At 39.1% G+C, this 20,149-nt stretch overlaps 1 protein-coding gene across 3 annotated transcripts in view; it reads left to right on the top strand.

Moving 5' to 3' along the window:
* The window catches only part of LOC121330990 (sorting nexin-29-like), a 138,743-nt gene that overhangs the window by 105,935 nt on the left and 12,659 nt on the right, over window positions 1-20,149 (top strand). For 2 of the 3 annotated variants that reach the window (XM_041278060.1, XM_041278062.1), the window contains one exon: window positions 11,294-11,433. In XM_041278060.1, coding sequence (XP_041133994.1) covers window positions 11,294-11,433 — 140 coding nt within the window. Of the gene's footprint in view, window positions 1-11,293; window positions 11,434-20,149 lie in introns of those variants that run through there. The other variant, XM_041278061.1, reaches the window with a different exon arrangement.

The following is a 20,149-nucleotide window of genomic DNA, read 5'->3' as shown; positions in this document are numbered from 1 at the left end:
CCTTGTTGCTGTCACTTTCTCGATTTCTCCCACCCTTTCCGTAGCATTCAGTTTTTTCTCCCTTCCTTATTGTCTCTGTCTCTCTCTGTGACAGGGTCTTCCTCGAGTCACGCGTGTGGGTAGCCGTTGTTCAAGCATACAGAGAGACTGAGGTGGTGTTGAAACGCCGGCACAGGCGCGAAGGATTTATTAACAAAAACATAAAACGAAAGTAAAATAAAGGCGGTCATGTGACGTTACCAGCGATGGTAACGCACAGAGGACAAATACAGCAAACTGTACAAAAAGTGCAAAATAAAACACAATACCCCAAACTATAACTCAAAAGGTGCCGTGAAAACGGCAGGCCTTGCAGCAGCCCCGAGCAATCTCCCGCGGACGTTTTTAAACTGACGGACACTCGGTCGAGACCCGCCCACCTGCTGATTGAGGACCAGCACAGCCAATCACTCGCTGCCCTTCCCTCCCCCAAGCATAGCAGGCAGCAAGTCTCAATCGAGCGCCCGTCTGTAAACAATAATACAATCAAACTAATCAAGTCCCAAAACGACACAAAATAAACCCATTCCCACATATAAACCACACCAAGACTAATTTACCACTGTGCAGGACAATCGCACTGCCACACTCTCTCTTTGTCCGAACCACCCCCCGTCCCCGCCCCCCCAGATCTGGCCCTCTGTACAGAACAATACCTGCGTGTTTCTGGGCTTCATTGTGTGTGCGTCACTAAGCCCGTCAAGAACAGTGCAAGGAGATGGGTTTGTGAACTAGACTTGTTAGACACAATAAGGAGTGGGGAGGGAGCTTATTCAATATCATGCTGAGTTTTAAAGAAACCTTATTACTGGAATCCAGGCCGCTGGCACTTTGAAATATGTTGCGCACACACAGGCATGAAAAGTACTGCTGGATGGGAAGGAAATAGTTCTGATCCTGATAAAGCGCCAAAGACGGCTATCTGACACCTTCATCTCAGTGATTACTCACTGGTTTCCAGACAGTCAGTCATACTGGACTGGCAGTGATAGCAAATTCATCAGGCATTAATCCGGTACACTCTTTGTTATTGCACCCCTGTAAAACTTTATTTTATTGGTTTATGCCTTTCTTATTTCTGCTGATCAGAATTCAAACCATGCAAAGCCATGCCCCTAATAAGCACTTTGATAAGGATTTGTGTCTGTGGTGGGATTTACTAAGCATTAGCCAAGGCTGCTGAAAAATAATAATTGGCATATTTAAATAAATGTAACAAGATGCACATAAAAGTTCACATAAAAAGCATATCGCAGTCACATCAAAGACATGTATAGAAGAACTGATTAAGAATTCAGAATGATATTGACATAAAGGGAAATTAAGCATAAGGAAGAGTAAAGTGAACAGAAAAAATCCAGGCAGTGTCTTGACATTTGCTGAAGTATAGACATGCTGTTATATTACTTGAGCAGTAGAAGGCTCTACATGATGTCTTTAAGTGTCATGAGCGTGTTTGATCGTTATTAAAATTGAAAATCTGTTTTCAATTTACATATCAATTGGCTCATGTCTTGGTATTGCTAAACATTTCCCTTTTTATAAAATCGCAGTGTCCACAGTGTATGCAGGACCTCCTTAGAGTAAGTAGCGGGATTCCGAAAAAAATAATGTCCTACAATCTCACGTTTTTCTACAACTATTTAAATAACGTACCTGTAATATTTCTGTTCGTTGTTAATATCCTGACAACTTTTTACACTTATGAATTTAAACTGTCTCTCAAAGGTCTTTTCAGATGTCTACTTAGTGCACTGGTTTGATATCAGAGTTATGTCCTCTCTCTAATCACTGGTGGTAGGCGTACATTTTTTTCCTACCCGTATTGCTGAAGACAAACCCCGATTAAGCTGGGGCAGTGACGAGGTGTGTTTCTATCTATCTGTCTGTCTATCTGCCTGTCTGTCTGTCTGTCTGTCTGTCTATCTATCAAGGACCCCAACGACCCAGTCATGATGCAGAAAGTGCACTTTACCCGAAGCTGATCTGAAAAAGATCAGTTTTTGTACTTTCGAAATGTAAATAATTAAATAAAGCGAATGGAGCATCATACACATGGGAGGGGTCACAGCAAAAAACAATCTGTCACATAATATTGAAAGTTTTGTGGGTTTGTTAGGAGGTGTTCTATCTTGCATTAGGTAATATTAACCGCAGGCATGGAATGAGTTTCCGTTTTGGGAGTGTCCACGTGTGGTTATTTACTGGTGAAGTGGCGATGCGCGTGCACGTCTGGGAGAACAGGGTAAATCTCATGACGTAAAACACGGGAAATCCACAACCATTTTCACATGGAAACTCGCATTTCACGTGGAAAGGTCCACTACTCCCAGTCCACACAGCCTTGGGAGCATATGTGGAAGGTGTCTGGCACGTACTGTATGTTATCTAAACAGTTGTACAACGTGGGAACATATAACGCTGTATTTTTCGGAAAACCCACTGCTTACTCTTTAAGCAAAGCCTACAGGGCGAAAAAAATCTGTTTGTCAGTGCAAGTTTACATCTCCATATGGTATTCCTAACACAGAGTAATTTTCAGCTCTGTTGCCGACAGATATTCTTTCTCTTCACATTATTAAGAAGTGCTGAGCCATCTCTGCTAGAGTAAGTGTTAAAATGGAGAAGGAAGCCTGAGGGTGGGAGAGTGAGACAGAGAGAGAGAGAGATACCGATACTGTTGGAAGGTGTTACCAGCTCTGATTTCGACTGTCTGTATGTCTCCGACCAGCTCTAACATGGTTTGTTTTCTGGTGATTTTGTTTACCTTATGATCTGCTGGTGTAAATATAGAATGAAAGCTGTATTTCCAGTAAAAATACTGGGCCATTTTCTGAAGCAAGAAATCACTCAGTAAAATATTTAACTGATTTTATTGCAACTAAGTTTTAAAAAACATTTATGCAAGTCGTACACCATAACAATTGTTTAGTTTCTCTCTAAAAAATGTGCCCTTGCCTTTGTACTTGCTTCAATGGTGTGAAAAAAAGCCAATTTCCTTTTTAAAATGTTTGCTTTACCTCCAAAGCCTCGACTTCTGCAGCAGAAGAAATAACATCTACAAAGGTTAAAAGTAACTTGAGTGGAATGACCTAGTTTCTTTGTGGCCAAACATAGTTTACTTTCAAATAGCTGCTACCTGCATTCTGGCCAGGGAGCTTAGTTTGAAAGACAAGTGCATCATTGCACCTGGGCAGCAAGAGTCTTCTGTGAATAACCTTGCTATAACATAATCTCAGTGGTCAACTCAAACACATCTTGTTGGTACACTGACCGGGTGTGTGCTGGAGAACAGAATGTGTTCAATAGAGTGACAGGGCTGGAGAGATGAGAATGGAGTGTGTTTAGTAGAGTGACAGGGCTGGAGAGATGAGAACGGAGTGTGTTTAGTAGAGTGACAGGGCTGGAGAGATGAGAACGGAATGTGTTTAGTAGAGTGACAGGGCTGGAGAGATGAGAATGGAGTGTGTTTGTGTTTAGTAGAGTGACAGGGCTGGAGAGATGAGAACGGAATGTGTTTAGTAGAGTGACAGGGCTGGAGAGATGAGAATAGAGTGTGTTTAGTAGAGTGACAGGGCTGGAGAGATGAGAATGGAGTGTGTTTAGTAGAGTGACAGGGCTGGAGAGATGAGAATGGAGTGTGTTTGGTAGAGTGACAGGGCTGGAGAGATGAGAATGGAGTGTGTTTAGTAGAGTGACAGGGCTGGAGAGATGAGAATGAGTGTGTTTGGTAGAGTGACAGGGCTGGAGAGATGAGAATTGTGTTTAGTAGAGTGACAGGGCTGGAGAGATGAGAATGGAGTGTGTTTGGTAGAGTGACAGGGCTGGAGAGATGAGAATGGAGTGTGTTTAGTAGAGTGACAGGGCTGGAGAGATGAGAATGGAGTGTGTTTAGTAGAGTGACAGGGCTGGAGAGATGAGAATGGAGTGTGTTTAGTAGAGTGACAGGGCTGGAGAGATGAGAATGGAGTGTGTTTAGTAGAATGACAGGGCTGGAGAGAGGATAATGGAGTGTTGTAGTAGTGATAAGGCTGGAGAGATTATAATGGAGTGTGTTTATTAGTGATAGTGCTAGAGAACTGAGAATGGATTGTGCTTTCACTGTGATAACAAACTGATTAGATCTCTGAAAGAAGCTTACTGTACCGTGCATGAACTACATCCCTAATTGGAAACATGTTACATAACCCTTCAGGAGTGACTCTTGTGTTTGCCAGTGTTTTTTAGCTGGAGAAAAACACAATTGCTGTGTGAGCAGACTGTTGGAGAAACTAAATGAGAATGAAATGCCAGCTGAACAGAAGAACACAAGGTGTTTTTTTGACCAATATGCTTAATTGAGGACATACAAGTAAGGGCGGAGAAAAAGTTAGTATAGTTTCCTGAAAGTGCAAACAGCCTTAAATTTTTTACCATTCTTGGTACAGCATAAAAACAAAAATCAGGCAGTAATCAGACAGAGTGCAAGGGAACTCCAGGTATCATCGCTAGCAACCTCAAGGAGGAAAACCACTACACGCAACCATCACTGCATCACGCTTCAGATACATCACGCAGGTTAGATCACACAAGAGGTCAGCGAAAGGCAATCAGATGAAGCAGGACCATTAGAAGAGCAGGGGTAATAGTTTTCTTCTTGGCGGTTTCAGAAAAGTTGGCAGTGGTGTCCTGCTCTTTATGTCAATGGCACTGTATAATGCACTATTTGCCCACATTTTGCTTCAGGTAAATAATAGGGTATATTGGATCTAACTGTTGTTCTTTAAACCCAGATAGAATAATATAATGATATAAGCCATAATGAGTGTAGATAATGAGTGTAGATTGAACAATTCTGCAGTGGCGATGTTCCAGCCTGCTATCTGTTGCAGTCCCAACCTGTCCTGTCAGACAAGCACTCAACTGTACTTAATAGCTGTTCTCACAGTTTGTAGTTCACTCGGGACTAGATAAGTAAGGCTGGACTGAGCCACGGAGCTGTGCTCATAGAGGTCCTCTACGGGAGGGATACGGAAGATTTTGAAAAGAGAAACAAAATGAAATCACTGTATCAAAACTTCTACCAATTTCTACCATTGTTCAGTGATATGAGAGATTGTAACTCTTAAAGCGGTGTTGTTTCTCTCTGCTCCTTATCAAGAGATTGTTTGGTCCAAGAGTTCCCGGTGTGTGACCTTGAGCAAGTCACTTCACCTCCTTATGCTTTTTCTTTCAGGTGAGACGTTTTTGTAAGTGACTCCGCAGCTAATGCATAGTAAGTCGCCTTGGATAAAGGAGTCTGCTAAATAAACATAATAATAATAATAATAATAATAATAATAATAATAATAATAATAATAATAATTATGAATGATGTGTATATTATACTGGTCATTATACGGTGGCAGGGATCGAAATATAACTCCCACTGCGAACCAGTTTGAGCTATTCTTAGTTTTACTCCGAGTGTAAAAAGCTTGCATACCTATATACTGGAGGTTATTAAGCACATATTAAAACCTGGAATGGGGGGACGGGGGGACGGGACTGCTGTGCAATAGGCGTCATAGTTCTGCCTGTGGGCTGTAGGGTGATGGTGCTGGAGATCTGAGAATGGTATGTGTAGAGTAGTAGTCGTGGTTTAGCTGATGGCCAGGGTGAAAGTGCTGGAGTGTCATTATTTAGATGCAGACTGACTGTGCTGCAGTATTTTAACCTTTGACCTCAGCTGAGGCAATGTATTAAGTTCAGAGGTGTCACAGGCTTCACACTCTGCACCTGCTCTGCTTGATTCTGAGAAGCCACTCCACAAATCACCACCAATTGAAAATGAAACTTAATGAATTCAGGTCAGCGGGCTGTCAGTGCCCCGGTTCTGGGGGAGAAGGCGAGGGGTTCGAAACGATCAGCTAATATCTTAATTTCAGAGAGAGGGCTGAAGGTCAGATATTTCAGCAGTTGATCCTCGTCCCTAGAGTTGCTCTGCCTTGTACAACCAATTATCACTTGTCATTCATCAAAGCTAAAGGCTGGCTGGCAGACTGCCAGGCATGCTTCAAGAAAGGAAAGAAAGCATGACGAGGAGGAAAGCATGATTATGTGAGAAGTCATTCTGGGGAGCTAATCGATTGCCTGTCTTGTGGAGGTGTTGATTGAAAATTGAGCAATGAAGTTGAAAACAACCATAAACAGAACCTGTCATAACCAAGCAGGTGTAGATTAGTTGCATTATGGATCATCACCTGACTCTAGATCCATGTAGGTGTTTCAATATCCATTAATGGTTAAGTCATCTAGGTTGTTTGTTTTTTTTTATGCTACCTGGAAAATGCATTTAAGTAAGACTTCAAGTATACAAAAAAAAACCTAAACTCCCTTCACCTAATTAAGAGTAAATGGAATTACCTAAAAGGTAATAAACAAATGTGTCTGTTTGATAGGAAATTCTTAGTATTTTAAATGAACAGATATTCTATATGTAATTAATCAAATTACTTGTGTTGGTAATTTCAACTCGAGTAAGCGAGATCCATTTTTAAATGATTTTAAAGTAAATCTAAATGTAATTTTGTAAATGAAAAATCCCAGTAATTAAATTTTAGTTAGCCATTTATTTTATTTAGTATAAACATGAAGAAAATTAATCTTAGTCACAATATTATAAGAGCTGAAGGGAATATATTGAGAAAACAAGGTGCACATGAAATATGAAAAAGAAATACATCTGTATTTTGGATTACATTAATTCACACTCTGGGAGACATTATCAGTCTTTCAGAACTGGCTAGGAATTGTTAGTTCTTTGACTTCTGCAAAGGGGAAATACTCAGCTCTGCTATACGGTTCTTGAGAAGCACTCAAGTCAAGGAGCTGCTTATTGGGACTGTGTCACACTTAATCAATGTGGCCGCTAAATGCCGAGTGGCTAATGTGGACAATCTAGGCACACTAATATGGTAACATACCATATTCCTTCGAATTTAAGACGCCTTCAAATTTAAGACACAGTCCAAATTTCCCACCCTCAACTTGAGGAAAAAAAAAATCAAAGATGCGTTTACAAAGATGCATCTACTCATATAGGAAAACGACGCATGGAGGCAGGTTGCAGCCGTCTGCTGTCACACAGAGCATTACAGTTATGCTGTGCTTCTCATTTCCAGTTGTGATTACTTGCACATGGTTTTTCTCCCTTTTTGTCAACTGTGGGGTGCATTCAATAAGCAGAGCTCTCTCTCGTGGCGCCCTGTAACATATGTTAACTGTTTTGAACGTTCTGTTAGGAGTGAGCAGTTTCACGATAGCAGTCAAAAAAATCGCTGTGTATTAAAACAGTTGCTTTATTTTTTTTAATTACTACTATTGTATTTTTGTTATAAAGTTACCGACACCTGTTTTGGTTTAACATCTTGAGGCACGAGTCAGATTTGTCAAGCTATGGCCGGGTAGCCAACAACTGCTTAATGCAGCAGTGCCAGAAGAAGAAGGAATACTGTATATTAGGTCTTTATCAAAGTAAAGAAACTGTAAGTTGCAGAACTACTAATAACAATAATTCAAAAGCCAATTTAAAGAGGTTGTAGCAAACATCGGCAAATCTCACCTGGTACATCACTTTAGCTAAGCTTTCGGTAACCTTGCGCTTCCTGGAGTGTTAATACCCACCCCTTCGACTCCTTCTTTCCTATCAACTGCTTTCCCTACTGAGTGACATGCTTTGCTTTCAGTAACTTTTGTTAATTCTAGATTAGTATGGTAGCCTATACACATTTAGGAATACAAATTGAAAAAAAAAACATTTAAAAAGTGTTTATTCTTCATTTGTTTGTTGTTTCACTTGGATCATAGACTAGAACACACAGTGTTTTCACAACCCTTCCTTCTTTTCCCTCTGGTCATTCAGGCTATGCCAGATAGTGGAATTGTCATTTCAAACACGGCAGGTTAGACACAGAACACCAATGACAAATTGTTTCATCCCTTTGTTTGAAAGGCTGTCTTTTGATTGCACCCAGTTCTTTTGAAAAGATCCCCCATATAGCGAACCCAGCCCCCCCCCCCCCCCCCCCCCCCCCCCCCCCACCATCGGAGCATGGTGCTGGGTGTCTGCCAGGATATCATTATTAATCTGTACACATAGACACATAGACACACATATACATTACCATGGTTTTCATGGTTTTTTGTGGCTGTCATAGTATTCACAATCTAATCTGCAGTCTAGGGTGAAATATACTAAACAAGCTCAATGCTATTGGTGACTTTTTAGGGAATACTTTGTGGCAGCATTTTGACTTTGTGGTTCAGCCTTAGATGAATATGTAATTATGGCCGTTCCTGCATTAATTTGTAAAAATGGGGTGCAAATCAGGGTTTCCAAATATTGTAATGAGATCTACTAAAGCTGCTGGCAATCGCAATTGTTGCTGGCATTTTCCAGTCCACTTTTTCCACTTTTTTTGTGTCTTCTGTATGATTATCCATAGTTATTTCTGTCTTGATTTGCAATGGTTACTAACTAATCTAACAATCCTTTCTAAAAAGACTCCTCAAGGCTGATTGTGGGAAGCATATTAGCGTTGCGCTCTGCACTGGAGCCCATAAGTAAAACATTGTGCACCGAAGCATGTGCAGCACTGGTGTCTTTCCCAACAATCAGCCTTCAGGAGTCTTAACAAATGTACTGCTGACTATTTTAGGAGAGCTAATGGCTTCCTCTCTTTGGTAAGTTTAAGATCATTCAACTTTTGAACATTCATACTGTTTGCTTCAATTGCCTTTCTCAGTGCTTTCTTCCAAATGGAAGTTTTGTTGTTTCTAAGCCCCATAATTAAGACCTGTGGTTATATTATTGCTGTAGTGTCTGGTGGTGTCTACAGGAGGACGGGGGATTTATACTGTTTATTGGAGTACTGCTGATAGTTAATTTTGAAGACATACTGTGAATCAAACACCCCGATAGATGCAATGCAGTGCACTGTAGAAAAATAGCATTATGAACAAATTAGCTGAAAGAGATTTTGAAGTCAACACCCTGATAGAGCTCCAGCTGCTAACATACATTTCACTCCTATTCTCAACAGGGGATTTTACCTGCTCTTGGAATTATTAAATCAACCCATATCTGTCTTGACTTGAACCAAATAAAGATGAGGAAAGCACTTTACTCCACTGAACTGTAGCATTTTAGAGCTCAAATGTATAGTTGCTAGGTATTAAGAAGCATAGAATAATTACTAAATGAGATACAACGGTGCTATTGAAACAGTGCATCAATCCGAGATAAACCCCCTGTGTGTGAGAGACTTCCTGACACTCCATTCATCCTTTCCAAAATGCACTGTATACACGCGCAGTGCTTTCATTTCACTTCATTTCAATGGCTTGCTCAGCTCTTTTTACGTTCAGACGCTGCACATGTTGAGCAAGAGAATAGGTTACTAATAGAGGCAGTAGGAAATTGGAATAAGTTTATAAAAAATAGATCCATTAGTTAGTAATGAAACAGGTCAGTGGGAAGACTTGTGTCAATGAGTTTCTTGTCAAATATTTAGACACGTGCCATTAGGAAAATGTACAGTAAAATAAAGACAATTGTACATCATTGATGCTACTTCCCTTTGTGGAACTGTGAGGGTGAAAGCCTCACACTATTATTGAAATGCATGTTATTGTGTTTATTATTGTGATTGTTATTCTAGTGGCGACAGAGCCATGATTTATTATGTATCGTGCATGCTGCTGAGCAAGTGTATTTGATAGATAACAGTGTATTGCTGTGTTTAGATTAGGATGCTTCCCTTAATGAAGCTGCTGTGGTGATACATGTCGGACAAGGGTTTGTTACAGCCATATGTTCAGTAATCTTCCAATAGAAGGGGTAATGCTATTTTTCAGTCTTTCCTGGTAACAGTTAGGGACTAGAAAATAATAATAATAATAATAATAATAATAATAATAATAATAATAATAATAATAATAATAATAATAATAATAATAATAATGAGCAAACAATTATCGTGTTTGTAAACAAAGACGGTATTCATGCAGGTTAAACAAATACATAGAAATGAGAGTAAACATGTGTAATGTAAATTCTATGAATGTTCTTTGCAAATGGAATGAATGTTAAATAGTTCTTTTTGTATAAAATCATTACAGGTGCACATTTTTATTGAATAATTAATCCTGTTAGGAGTAGGTGGGGGTGGGGATTATTTAATAGGAGGAGGGATTAGGATAATTCATGAGCTTGTCTTGTAAATTTTATGTGACAAAAAATATTTATACCTATGAACACTAAGTGACTGTTTCTTGTGTTTAAAAGACCTCTGTGTTCCTGAGAGAATAATATGATTGTGGGTGGGGGTAAGCACAGACCGTCACCCTGTTGCAGGAACAATATACAGTTGGCCAGAGTGAAACCAGGAGAGGGCTGTAGCAGATGTGTATACTGTGTGAGTGTTATTGCATTCATTGTGTAATATGGCCAACATTCTATTCGACTCCAGTTCCATTGTCAACATATCTGGTAGAAAATGTGTTTGGAACCCAGGCATTCCATTTCGACCAAGCCTTTTCAATTAGATTTGTAATGGCATGGAGTCCCAGGGGGCAGTCCATTGACTAGTAGGATCACTCATGGTTTAATTTCAGGTTATTGGCATCTGGGAGAATTGACACATTTGCATTGTCATGCATCAGTAATTGCCTTTCTGATCTTTGCACATGTACAGTATAAGTACATTTAAAAAGCGCTAAAGAAACTAAATACATTCAATTACAAGTCTTTTTCCATGTCTTCAGTTCCAAGTCATTTCTTTGAGTATTTTCTAAACATCTTTAGAATGTTTAGTATATATATATATATATATATATATATATATATATATATATATATATATATATATATATATATATATTCGTATGAGCTTAACATGCAGCCTACAGCACTCAGTATTCCCAGGTGGTCTCCCATCCAAGTACTAACCAAGCCCAACATTGCTTTGCTTAAGCATTGTATGGTAAGTTCGATTTGAAGAGATTTTTGCCGTCAGAGACATTGCCCAGGGGTCACTACAAGGAAGTAGCTCTTCTTGACCCCCTTTAGTATATTGAAGACATTGAAAAATAGTTGAGTTTTGAAGTGATTGTCATTGAATTTATTACGGCACTGGCAATATACCACTCTATGGAAGCGATTTTTCAGAAAAACCTGATCATGCTGTAATCCTTGGATCCTTGACCTGTTCTGGGTTTTATTTTTGTCAAGCAGGATGCAAAGTTTGTGGAGGGCCGGCGGAAGCAGCTGCAGAGCTATCTGCGCAGTGTGATGAACAAGGTGATCCAGACCCTGCCCGAGTTCACCGCCAGCCCCACCAAGGAGACCCTGCTCCAGCTGCTGCCCTTCTGCATGTGAGTCCCTGTGCAGCATCTCCACCACACTGACACACAGTCCTCCAGCATGCCAAACGCAGGACAATAACAACTAGGCACCCAACACTGAGAACCAATCTGCAGGATTGAGTCAAGGTTGGAAATCAGTTTTGGGAATTTGTAAAGATTTGTTGGAAATTTACCATCCTTATTTTTCTATATGCCTCATTAAGTGTAGAATTTGTTGACTTGTCTTTTCGGTGTGCTAAAAAAAAGGTGTTGAAAGAGAACTGTATTGACATCAGTAAATTGTAATTGGATGATTTAGTGATATTTCTTTGAAAAACTCCATAATGTAAACATCCTGCAGGGCTAGAAAGACAAAAGACAAAGACTTAATGGGAAATGTAGTCCATTGTTATTGTTATTGCTAGATTATTTTGTAAAGCACTGGTTTAATACATATTGTTATCAGGTAGTATTGTGATTTATGCAGTAATTGTGCTGAAGAAGCGAAAGTGGTACCAAAGTTAAGGAAAGATTGGACTGTGCTTTGCAAGTGGCCCCTTAATAAGATATAATGTATCCCACTTTCCAGCATTATCACCCTGTACTGTGAGGCGTGCTTTAGGAACACAGAGGCCTAGCTGAAGTCAGAATAAATGATAATGAACAGCTCTTTTCCTGGTCTTGTGTTTGACTCAGTGTAAGTATAGGAGTATTGCTGGAGACAGGCTGTGCTGGATAGGACTGCTGTTTGATTAATCTGCTAAATCGAGCATCACTTTAAGTACTGTCAGGCTAAACTATGGGTCATTTAACACAGTCTTGAGAAGACACTGCAAATCCAGTATCCACTCTGACATTCACCCCAAAGTATTATTGTCATTTATTTAATCACACACTCACTGAACCTGTCTTTCATTTATAGTGCATGTGAATGAATGTATATACCAATGCTGGTCTTCCAAAACCTTATATATTAATAAAAGACCCTTACTGAGGACAATTTAATGTCATATATTAATGAATGATGTGATTATTCTGTGATAACAACTGTGCTGAAGGGAGTATAGATATGAGAATGAGTGAAGGTGCTTTTGAAGAGAAACAACAACATGTATAAGCAAATAAGTGACTTTATAGCTGTACATATTACTATACAACAAACGTGTATAGTCTCATGAAAACAGTTGTAATACCTCAGTTGATATTGAGGTGGGTTGAATTTTTCTACTGTAAGATGCAATGTTGAGGTACTGCCTGTATTAGTTCCTTAAACAAAACAACTTCTAAAATAGCTGTAGCTGTATAGAGAGAACCATTTAACCCGGTCATGCGGTAATATGAAATGGCCAGTGTTATTCATATGTTGGTCTGTAAAAACCTGCTTGCGTGGCTTAGCAGGGGTCGGCAGCTCACTCCCTCGGTTTCGGAGCGGTGTTGGCAGGATGTTGATTGAGTTTAAGGAGGCTGTGAGAGCGCAGGTCTGTGGTCTCGTTTACTGGGCTCCATGGTGAGAGGGAGCAGGTCATTCTTCTTGGGGGCGCTCCAGCTCCTCACTGAGCCCCTGTCAACCCTGATCAAAGACAGCGACTCCACCAGGTATCCCAGCACAGTGCCGAGACGATGTTTGAAAGAGAAGTGCAAGGGTAAAACACTCAAAAAGGATTATGGAAAAACAAAACAAAACAAAAACAAACTGTGATGCAGCATTTTGTTATTTGTGGATTTTTGCATTCCTATGACCACCCTTAAATTACACTTTGTATTTAGACAGGCTTTATATAATCATTAGAGGCATGGTTGGATTGAGATGTAAAGTAGAAAGAAAGCCTGGAGCTCAGTTGTTGATTTGAGGGCAGTACCTCACCCTCACAGTTTCCCATCTGTTCTGTGGTCCCAGCTGTAGTTAGCGATGACTGCCCTGGCCTGTTCTCCCCCTCCCCAGGCGCCCTCTCTATCCTGCCTGGCTCTGGGACTGCGCCAGGGCCCTGGAGGAGTCAGTAATGAGACAGTACACTGACATGCATGGAATTGAAATCAGTAATATACCGAAGGCATGGGCCTGGCAAACCACCTGACTGAGCATGCTGCTTGCTCCAGGGAGAATGAGGAGAGTTGTTCAGGAATACTAAAATATCCACTGAATACATTAAGAAAGAAATATCATCGTAAAGTTTGTACTCCTTTTACTTAGCTTAGTCTTAGGATTAATTTTTAAGAAAGGTGGGAGAGGGAAGGATGGCTTTTATCCAATTTTTTTTTTGTATTCCGCCACCAGTGAGGGCAACTTTTAGTAAGTGAGGTTTCCTGGTTCCCCCTGTGGTCATCGTGGGTGTTGCAACCACGACTCGGTGATGATGATTAAGAATAACAAAGCTTTTTAAAACCCCTGATATTAATATTCATAGGTTTTGTGGCAAATGTTTTTTTTTTTTTTTTTTTTTTTTTTATATTATATTATAATTTTAATTCATATTCCACTGCAAATATTATCGATGACAGACTTATGTCACTCTATGTAAAAAAATGAATATTTTGAAACAGTGACAGTACGGAGCTGTATATCATTGCCTACGCTTATTATTATGTTTTTTATTCTGGAATAGTGCTCTACATATAGTATATAGTGCTTATAAAAATACAAAAAAAAAGCCCTATGCTAATTACGCTCACACCAAACCAAGCTTTTAAATGACAAAATTACAACATGATTCTCTGTTTCTTTGTTTGAAAATGAAAAGCTAGCATGTGCAAATTCAGTTCTTTTGTCTCAGTTTGATTTCTTCTGAAAGTTAGGATTTATACTAGAATATCCTGCAGTGTTTACGAGAAACACATTGCTTTACCTTTACTGTGTCCAAAGGAGCTGAACATGGACTGTAGACATCAAAGCAAGAGTCAGTGGCGCTTAAGGCAGTGGTAAATTACCGTATCCTTTGAATTTAAGATGCACTTTTTTTAACCATTTTTTGGATTCCATTACAGTATAGTGATGCGTTTATTAACCCCTTTGCTGCTAAGGGGTTTCTCACCCCCAGTTCAAGGGGTTTTTCTTGAATTTGGAACTGAATTTTTTAAGTGTCATATTTCTCTAAAGGAAACGTAGGAAATCTATATATTGTTTTTGTTTTTTGTTTTTTTTTCACAGCACAATCAATGATATAATTTACTTGGGCATATCTACTCAACTGATTGAGATATTGCATATGATGAGTTGACTAACTCTATACTGTTTCTGTTAAAGACACGGTTAAATTTCGGGTATTTTTAAAAGGCTTTTACCATCTGTTTAACGTATACAGAACGTAACGATATACAATTGATAGACACCTATTTACACATACATATAAATGTCGTGTATGTAGATTTCGAGACACACTTTCGTCTATGCGGGCGTTTGTCGGAGGATATGCATTAACTCAGCCATAAAAACATTTACGTTGTATTTTTGTAAATGCAGATTTATTTTTTTTTTTTTTTTTTTTTCCTCCAATCTTTTGAAAATTTGGGCTGCGTCTATCCATCAAGTTTAGGAAGAGACCCAGCTAACGGTAGTAGACATGTCTTAGTCATGAGACCACCAACGGTCACACAAACGTGTGTTCTGTCTGAGAGGTTTCTTTTTTCGTAAAAACGTTGTGTTGCCCACTGAAAGTACTTGTCGTTTTTCATTTTCTTTAGGGACAATAGTTCAGAACTCCGATTTGGGTTAACTTGAAAACCTACTATTCTGTAACTTATGTGTACTCTGTCGATGCTACTACATTTCAACGTATGCGTATGCATTTTTTATTTTAATTTACACTCCTTGAGTACTAGAGAAAAAAAACAAAACAATTGCAATATTTAATATATGGAATTGTCTTTCTGAATTAAATTGTATATTATCAGACTCATGCAGCCTTGCAATTCAATACAATATAAAAAATTCATCACCAGGGATCTCAGACACAGCAAATTCAATAAAGTTCTTTCCTTTTTTTTTTTTTTTTTTTTTTTTTTTTATAACTGACTTTAATGTAATTTTTAGTGCAGATGCTGTCTTCCAAGACCTGCTTGCAAATCAAATGTAGATTTTATTGGGTTTAGGTTAAACAATAACAAACTGAATTTAATTTAATCTTGAGAGCCATTGCGGTAAATATAGAGAACTTAGAAATAGGAGCCATTCAATTTAATATTGAGCATTTTAAAGCTAGCCTAATTCAGTAAAGAAGCTTTTGCATTAAAGGATCAATGATGCCTGGAATGAAACATTTGTGTGAAGGGTCAGTGTCATCATTGGGTGTGTTTGGTTGGTTGTACCTGTTTGTAGATAAAAAAGCCTGTTCTTCCAGACCCTGGCAAAGGGGTATAAGAGTTCTGAAATTATTTTCTGTAGATAGGTTCCCCCAGTTCCTTCATTCTTTGCGCTTGTAAAGGAAGGGGCAGCGGAATTAGTTTTGAAATCCATCTTATATCTTTTTAAATGTGTTTGTAGTTGTTTTTAGCACAGTGTAACCATGCATGTTCAAGGGGTTGTTGAAGAAGGAGCTGGTACAGGTTACAGCAGCCACTAATGGTTTCCTCACCACAATGCAAGAGCAACACCAACTGCCTTCTTTCACTCTTAAATAGTTTGAATCAGATTTGGAAGACTGAGTTTGCTAAATGAGATTTGTCAAGGTGATCTTTCTCCAGGATTTCTTATATTTCTGCTCCCTTAATAGAAGCAAAACTGTCATCTTCTCTACAGACACAGTTTTTAAATTAGGCACATGGAAGGCCTCGGGAGACTTTCAGCTGAGAGCCGAGACGTAGATTGGGGACAGATCAGGGGAAAGAATGACTTTGTTCTAAAGCTACTTACCTTAAACAACAAAACATACATATCTTATTAGTTCACTGCAATAAGGTATCTCATTACGTGCTGGGGATGGGGGGGAGTTAGTAGCTAAAGTTTAGCTGGATGTTATATTTGCCCGGTAGGGTTCTGAAATTAAGACTCTTGTGTGTTCTGTTGGCAGCTGTTTAAAGCCGGGGTCACAGCACTCACTGGACTGTTGCCATGGCAATTGACAGGCCCTCATTGGCACTGTTTGATTGGAAAGCAGTTTCTGGAGTCAGTAACAGGCGGGGCTTTTCAAAGTGCAGCTATATTAGCAGTATAGTGTAGCGCTAAGCAGGCAATTCAGCTCGGAGAATCCGCAATGAATGAGTGATTGCAATTGCAGATGATTAATGACTGTGATGGGTACTCTAGGCCCGAGTGAAAGCTAAATTTGACCAGAGAGCTTGTCCATGGGTGCCCGATGGCTACCTGCGCAAAGCCAGCTGGAAAAACATGAACGGTTACATGCATCCCAGTGCCGCAGATAGGAAGAGGTAAGGGAAAACCTCAGGGAATGTTGTATGTAATATAACATTAAATATATAGTTTTAATGCAGAGGCAGCCATCCGATTCAAATTCTCCACTCGGCCACCACTGTATGTTCAGTCACATAAGTGCCCTCCCACATTGATGACCTCAGATGCTAGTACTGACGAGAGTGAAAGGAACAAAGCGATGTTTACAAAAGTGTCGAATGTCTATAGCAGGAGTGGCCAAACCTCCTGACCCTATGAGTCGCATACCAAATTTCATATAGCGGAGAGCCCAAGACACATACTTTAAAACATGACATTTTAAATACTAGCATTGTTGTAAATATTTTTTTTTTCAATTCTCTCGAACAGAGAGATAACAGAATGTTGCCCTTACTCTGTGCATTACAGGAGTTGTTATCTCTTGATAGCAAAATACAAGGGAGAACATTGCAGAGCTTCACAGTTCCTGCGTAATTTGTATTGCACTGTAGATCTACAGTGTGTTCAGTGTTAAATGTAACACTATGGTGTTTTCCTATTATGTTTATACTGTATGTATTATGCACTTTAAGGAACATATATGCAGTTATTATGAAGCACAGCCCCGATTTCACCAAAAACATCACATAAAAAGACACATTGTTGTAAGCATTCTTTTTAAAAAGCTCTTATCTTGAAGATCTTAATGCTCGATTTAAAAAAACAAAAACAAAAAACAAACAAAAAAAATTGACCTGCTGCGTGTATTCTAATATAAATTTTTAGACTTGTGACATAACACTTAAAGATGCATTCTCTAGTCTAGCGCCAACACCCCAATTTTATAAAGTTATTCATCTGAGTAAGGACGATTGACACAAGCGATATTCCATGCCCAGCGGTTTTTGTTTTCATTTTTTATTTTTGATCACATGATGTCCTTTTTTTTCTCTTTTTTTTTATAGCCGACTTCGTTCAGTTAAACTCTTAGAAAAGTGTGGATTGTGAAACAAGTTCACTTTAGTTTTTTCTCCCATAACTTGATTGAGACTGATTTTTAAATTTTTTTTTAAAGGCAGCTCTTTATTTGAAATTCCAACCAAATGCAAACAGCGAGTGAAGTTAAATTGATTTAATTAAATAATTAATTTAGAGGAAACTGTTATTTGAAAAACAAGTTATAACATTTTTGCAATGGGTCATTAAGATTTTAAGTCCGGGAAAAATCAAAATTTAACTGAACTCACTTTCTGTGTTCGGTTTGAATTAAAAATAAGGAGCTGATTTCTGTTTGTTTCTTTGAATTGTAATGTACCTTGACCGGGAATTGTTTCCTTTTTATTAAATAGATACATTTCATATGCACAGAACGGTATATGTGCTTGGTTTTGTCTGCTTTTCGCCTGCCTTAACAAATTTAGAAATTATTTTATGCTAAGTATGTTAAAGTGATGTGGTCTTGAAATTGAAATGTTTTTTAAATGTTGTATACAGTGCATTTTAAAACATACACTGGCAGTGTGTAACAGTTTATTAGCGTAAACTATGATGGGCTACTGTTTTTTTTCCTCTGCTGGCTAGTGAAGAAAATGCGTTTAACAGCCGAATTGGAGTAAAATGTTAAGAGATGAAAAGTATTGTCAGTCAGAATACAATAATAAGATTGTACTGCTGCTGGGGGCCTAAGGGGACCCCAAGCCCTCTATTCTTTTTCTGCCTCCCCATTTTTATTGGCACCCACTTGGTTGGACTAAACAATTCTGATTCTACCGTGTAACCACATGCTTTTGTGTGGAAGGGCTTGTGTGAAGTTGTCCTTCTCAAACCAGACAAATAAATACATTTATAATAGAAATACATTTATAAATAAGGAAACTAATCTGCTTCTCAGCGACCTAGACAATCCCGTCGAGAGTTCCCTGCATCAAATCAGAATGAAACGCTTGGGTAAAGAGAAATAAATAATGCAATCTCTTTCTGTCTCTTCCATAATAACTGCATTGAAAACCCAGCACTGATTCCACTGAAAGGAATTAAAAACAGGCTCCTGTGATGTTTGTAGTAGGTGGGTATGATATGTCTCCAACAGCTCAGCATGAACTCTGCTTGCCCTGGTGATGCGCAGGCTGATTACGCTTAGTTGATTAAATCATCGCCACTGTCAGTGTGTCCACGCCAACCGTTTTTTTTCTTGTCTGTTTTACAGTGGAGGCTGCTGTAGCATACTAAAATATAATATATTTTATTAACTGGGACCAGAGGCCACACTGCCTAGTCCCTGATCTCTAACCACTAGACCACGCTACCTCCCAGTCACTCAGCTCTAACCACCAAGCCACACTGCCTCCTAGTCGTTGAGCTCTAACCACTAGATCATGCTTGTGGCAGAGCAAAGCTCTTGTGGCAGAGCAAAGCTCTGCCCTTTTTAAATTGGCAAGGATGGGGTTAATTTCCCCTACCTGCCTGGGTTTATTATGTTCAGGTGGCTGGGGTTGATTAGTTGATTAGGTTAATTAACGATCAATCAGCGCCCAGCCACCTGACATAAAAGGAGGCCTCTGCTTCTCATTTGGGAAGAGGGAGCTGAGGAAGCAGGTTGGTGTTTGTGGGTTTTTGTATTTGTGAATCCAGTGAAGGCATTGCCCAGCCTAGAAACCTTAATTTTGCAAGTTTTGTTTTTGTATTGCTTTATTTGTGTTTAAATCCCTTTATTTTGCCCTTGTGCACGTTTATTTTGTGTTTATTTATAATAAAAGAATATTTGTGAACTGCAGTCTGTCTCTGGGCCTCTAGCCACTCACCAGCCTGCTACAGTGCTACTTCCCAGTCCTTCAGCTTTAACCACTAAGCCACTTCCTCCTAGTCCCTGAGTTCTAACCATTAGACCACACTATTTCTCAGTCCCTCAGCTCTAACTACTAGACCACACTGACCCACCCCCTCCACTCCACTGAGTCAACAGTGCTGTCTCTAATGACTGAGAATAATCACAAAAAACAATCCTCTCTCTTTTTCATAAAACTATGACAAATATTGAATGTGTTTAATTACTTCGGCAGTACCCTCTCCTGATTCCATGCCTGCTAAAAAATGGATAGTTGTTACTGTTTGCAGCGAGGCTTTTCCAGCTATTAGAGCCACCCCAGTTGGGTCTTATAACAAAACTAAATAATGATTTAGAAGTGCCTTGGGGTGGGTGGAATGAAGGGTGGTGCTCCATTTAAATCACTTTGATACAGTATTTGACCCTTGGCAAAGTCCCATGGTACCTAATAATACTTGGTACCAGTAGGCATTGTAACATTTGTTCAAGTTTATCTTTATCATGAAAACCTTATTTTATTAAGATAAATGTTTCAAAATGTTTGGTAAGTTATACACTCACAAAAAACATAAGTGCATTATTTTTTATTTGACGTATAT

Source organism: Polyodon spathula, chromosome 18, assembly GCF_017654505.1.
Source record: "Polyodon spathula isolate WHYD16114869_AA chromosome 18, ASM1765450v1, whole genome shotgun sequence".
In the NCBI taxonomy this organism is placed as follows: Eukaryota; Metazoa; Chordata; class Actinopteri; order Acipenseriformes; family Polyodontidae; genus Polyodon; species Polyodon spathula.
This window is presented reverse-complemented; position numbering and strand designations above follow the sequence as displayed.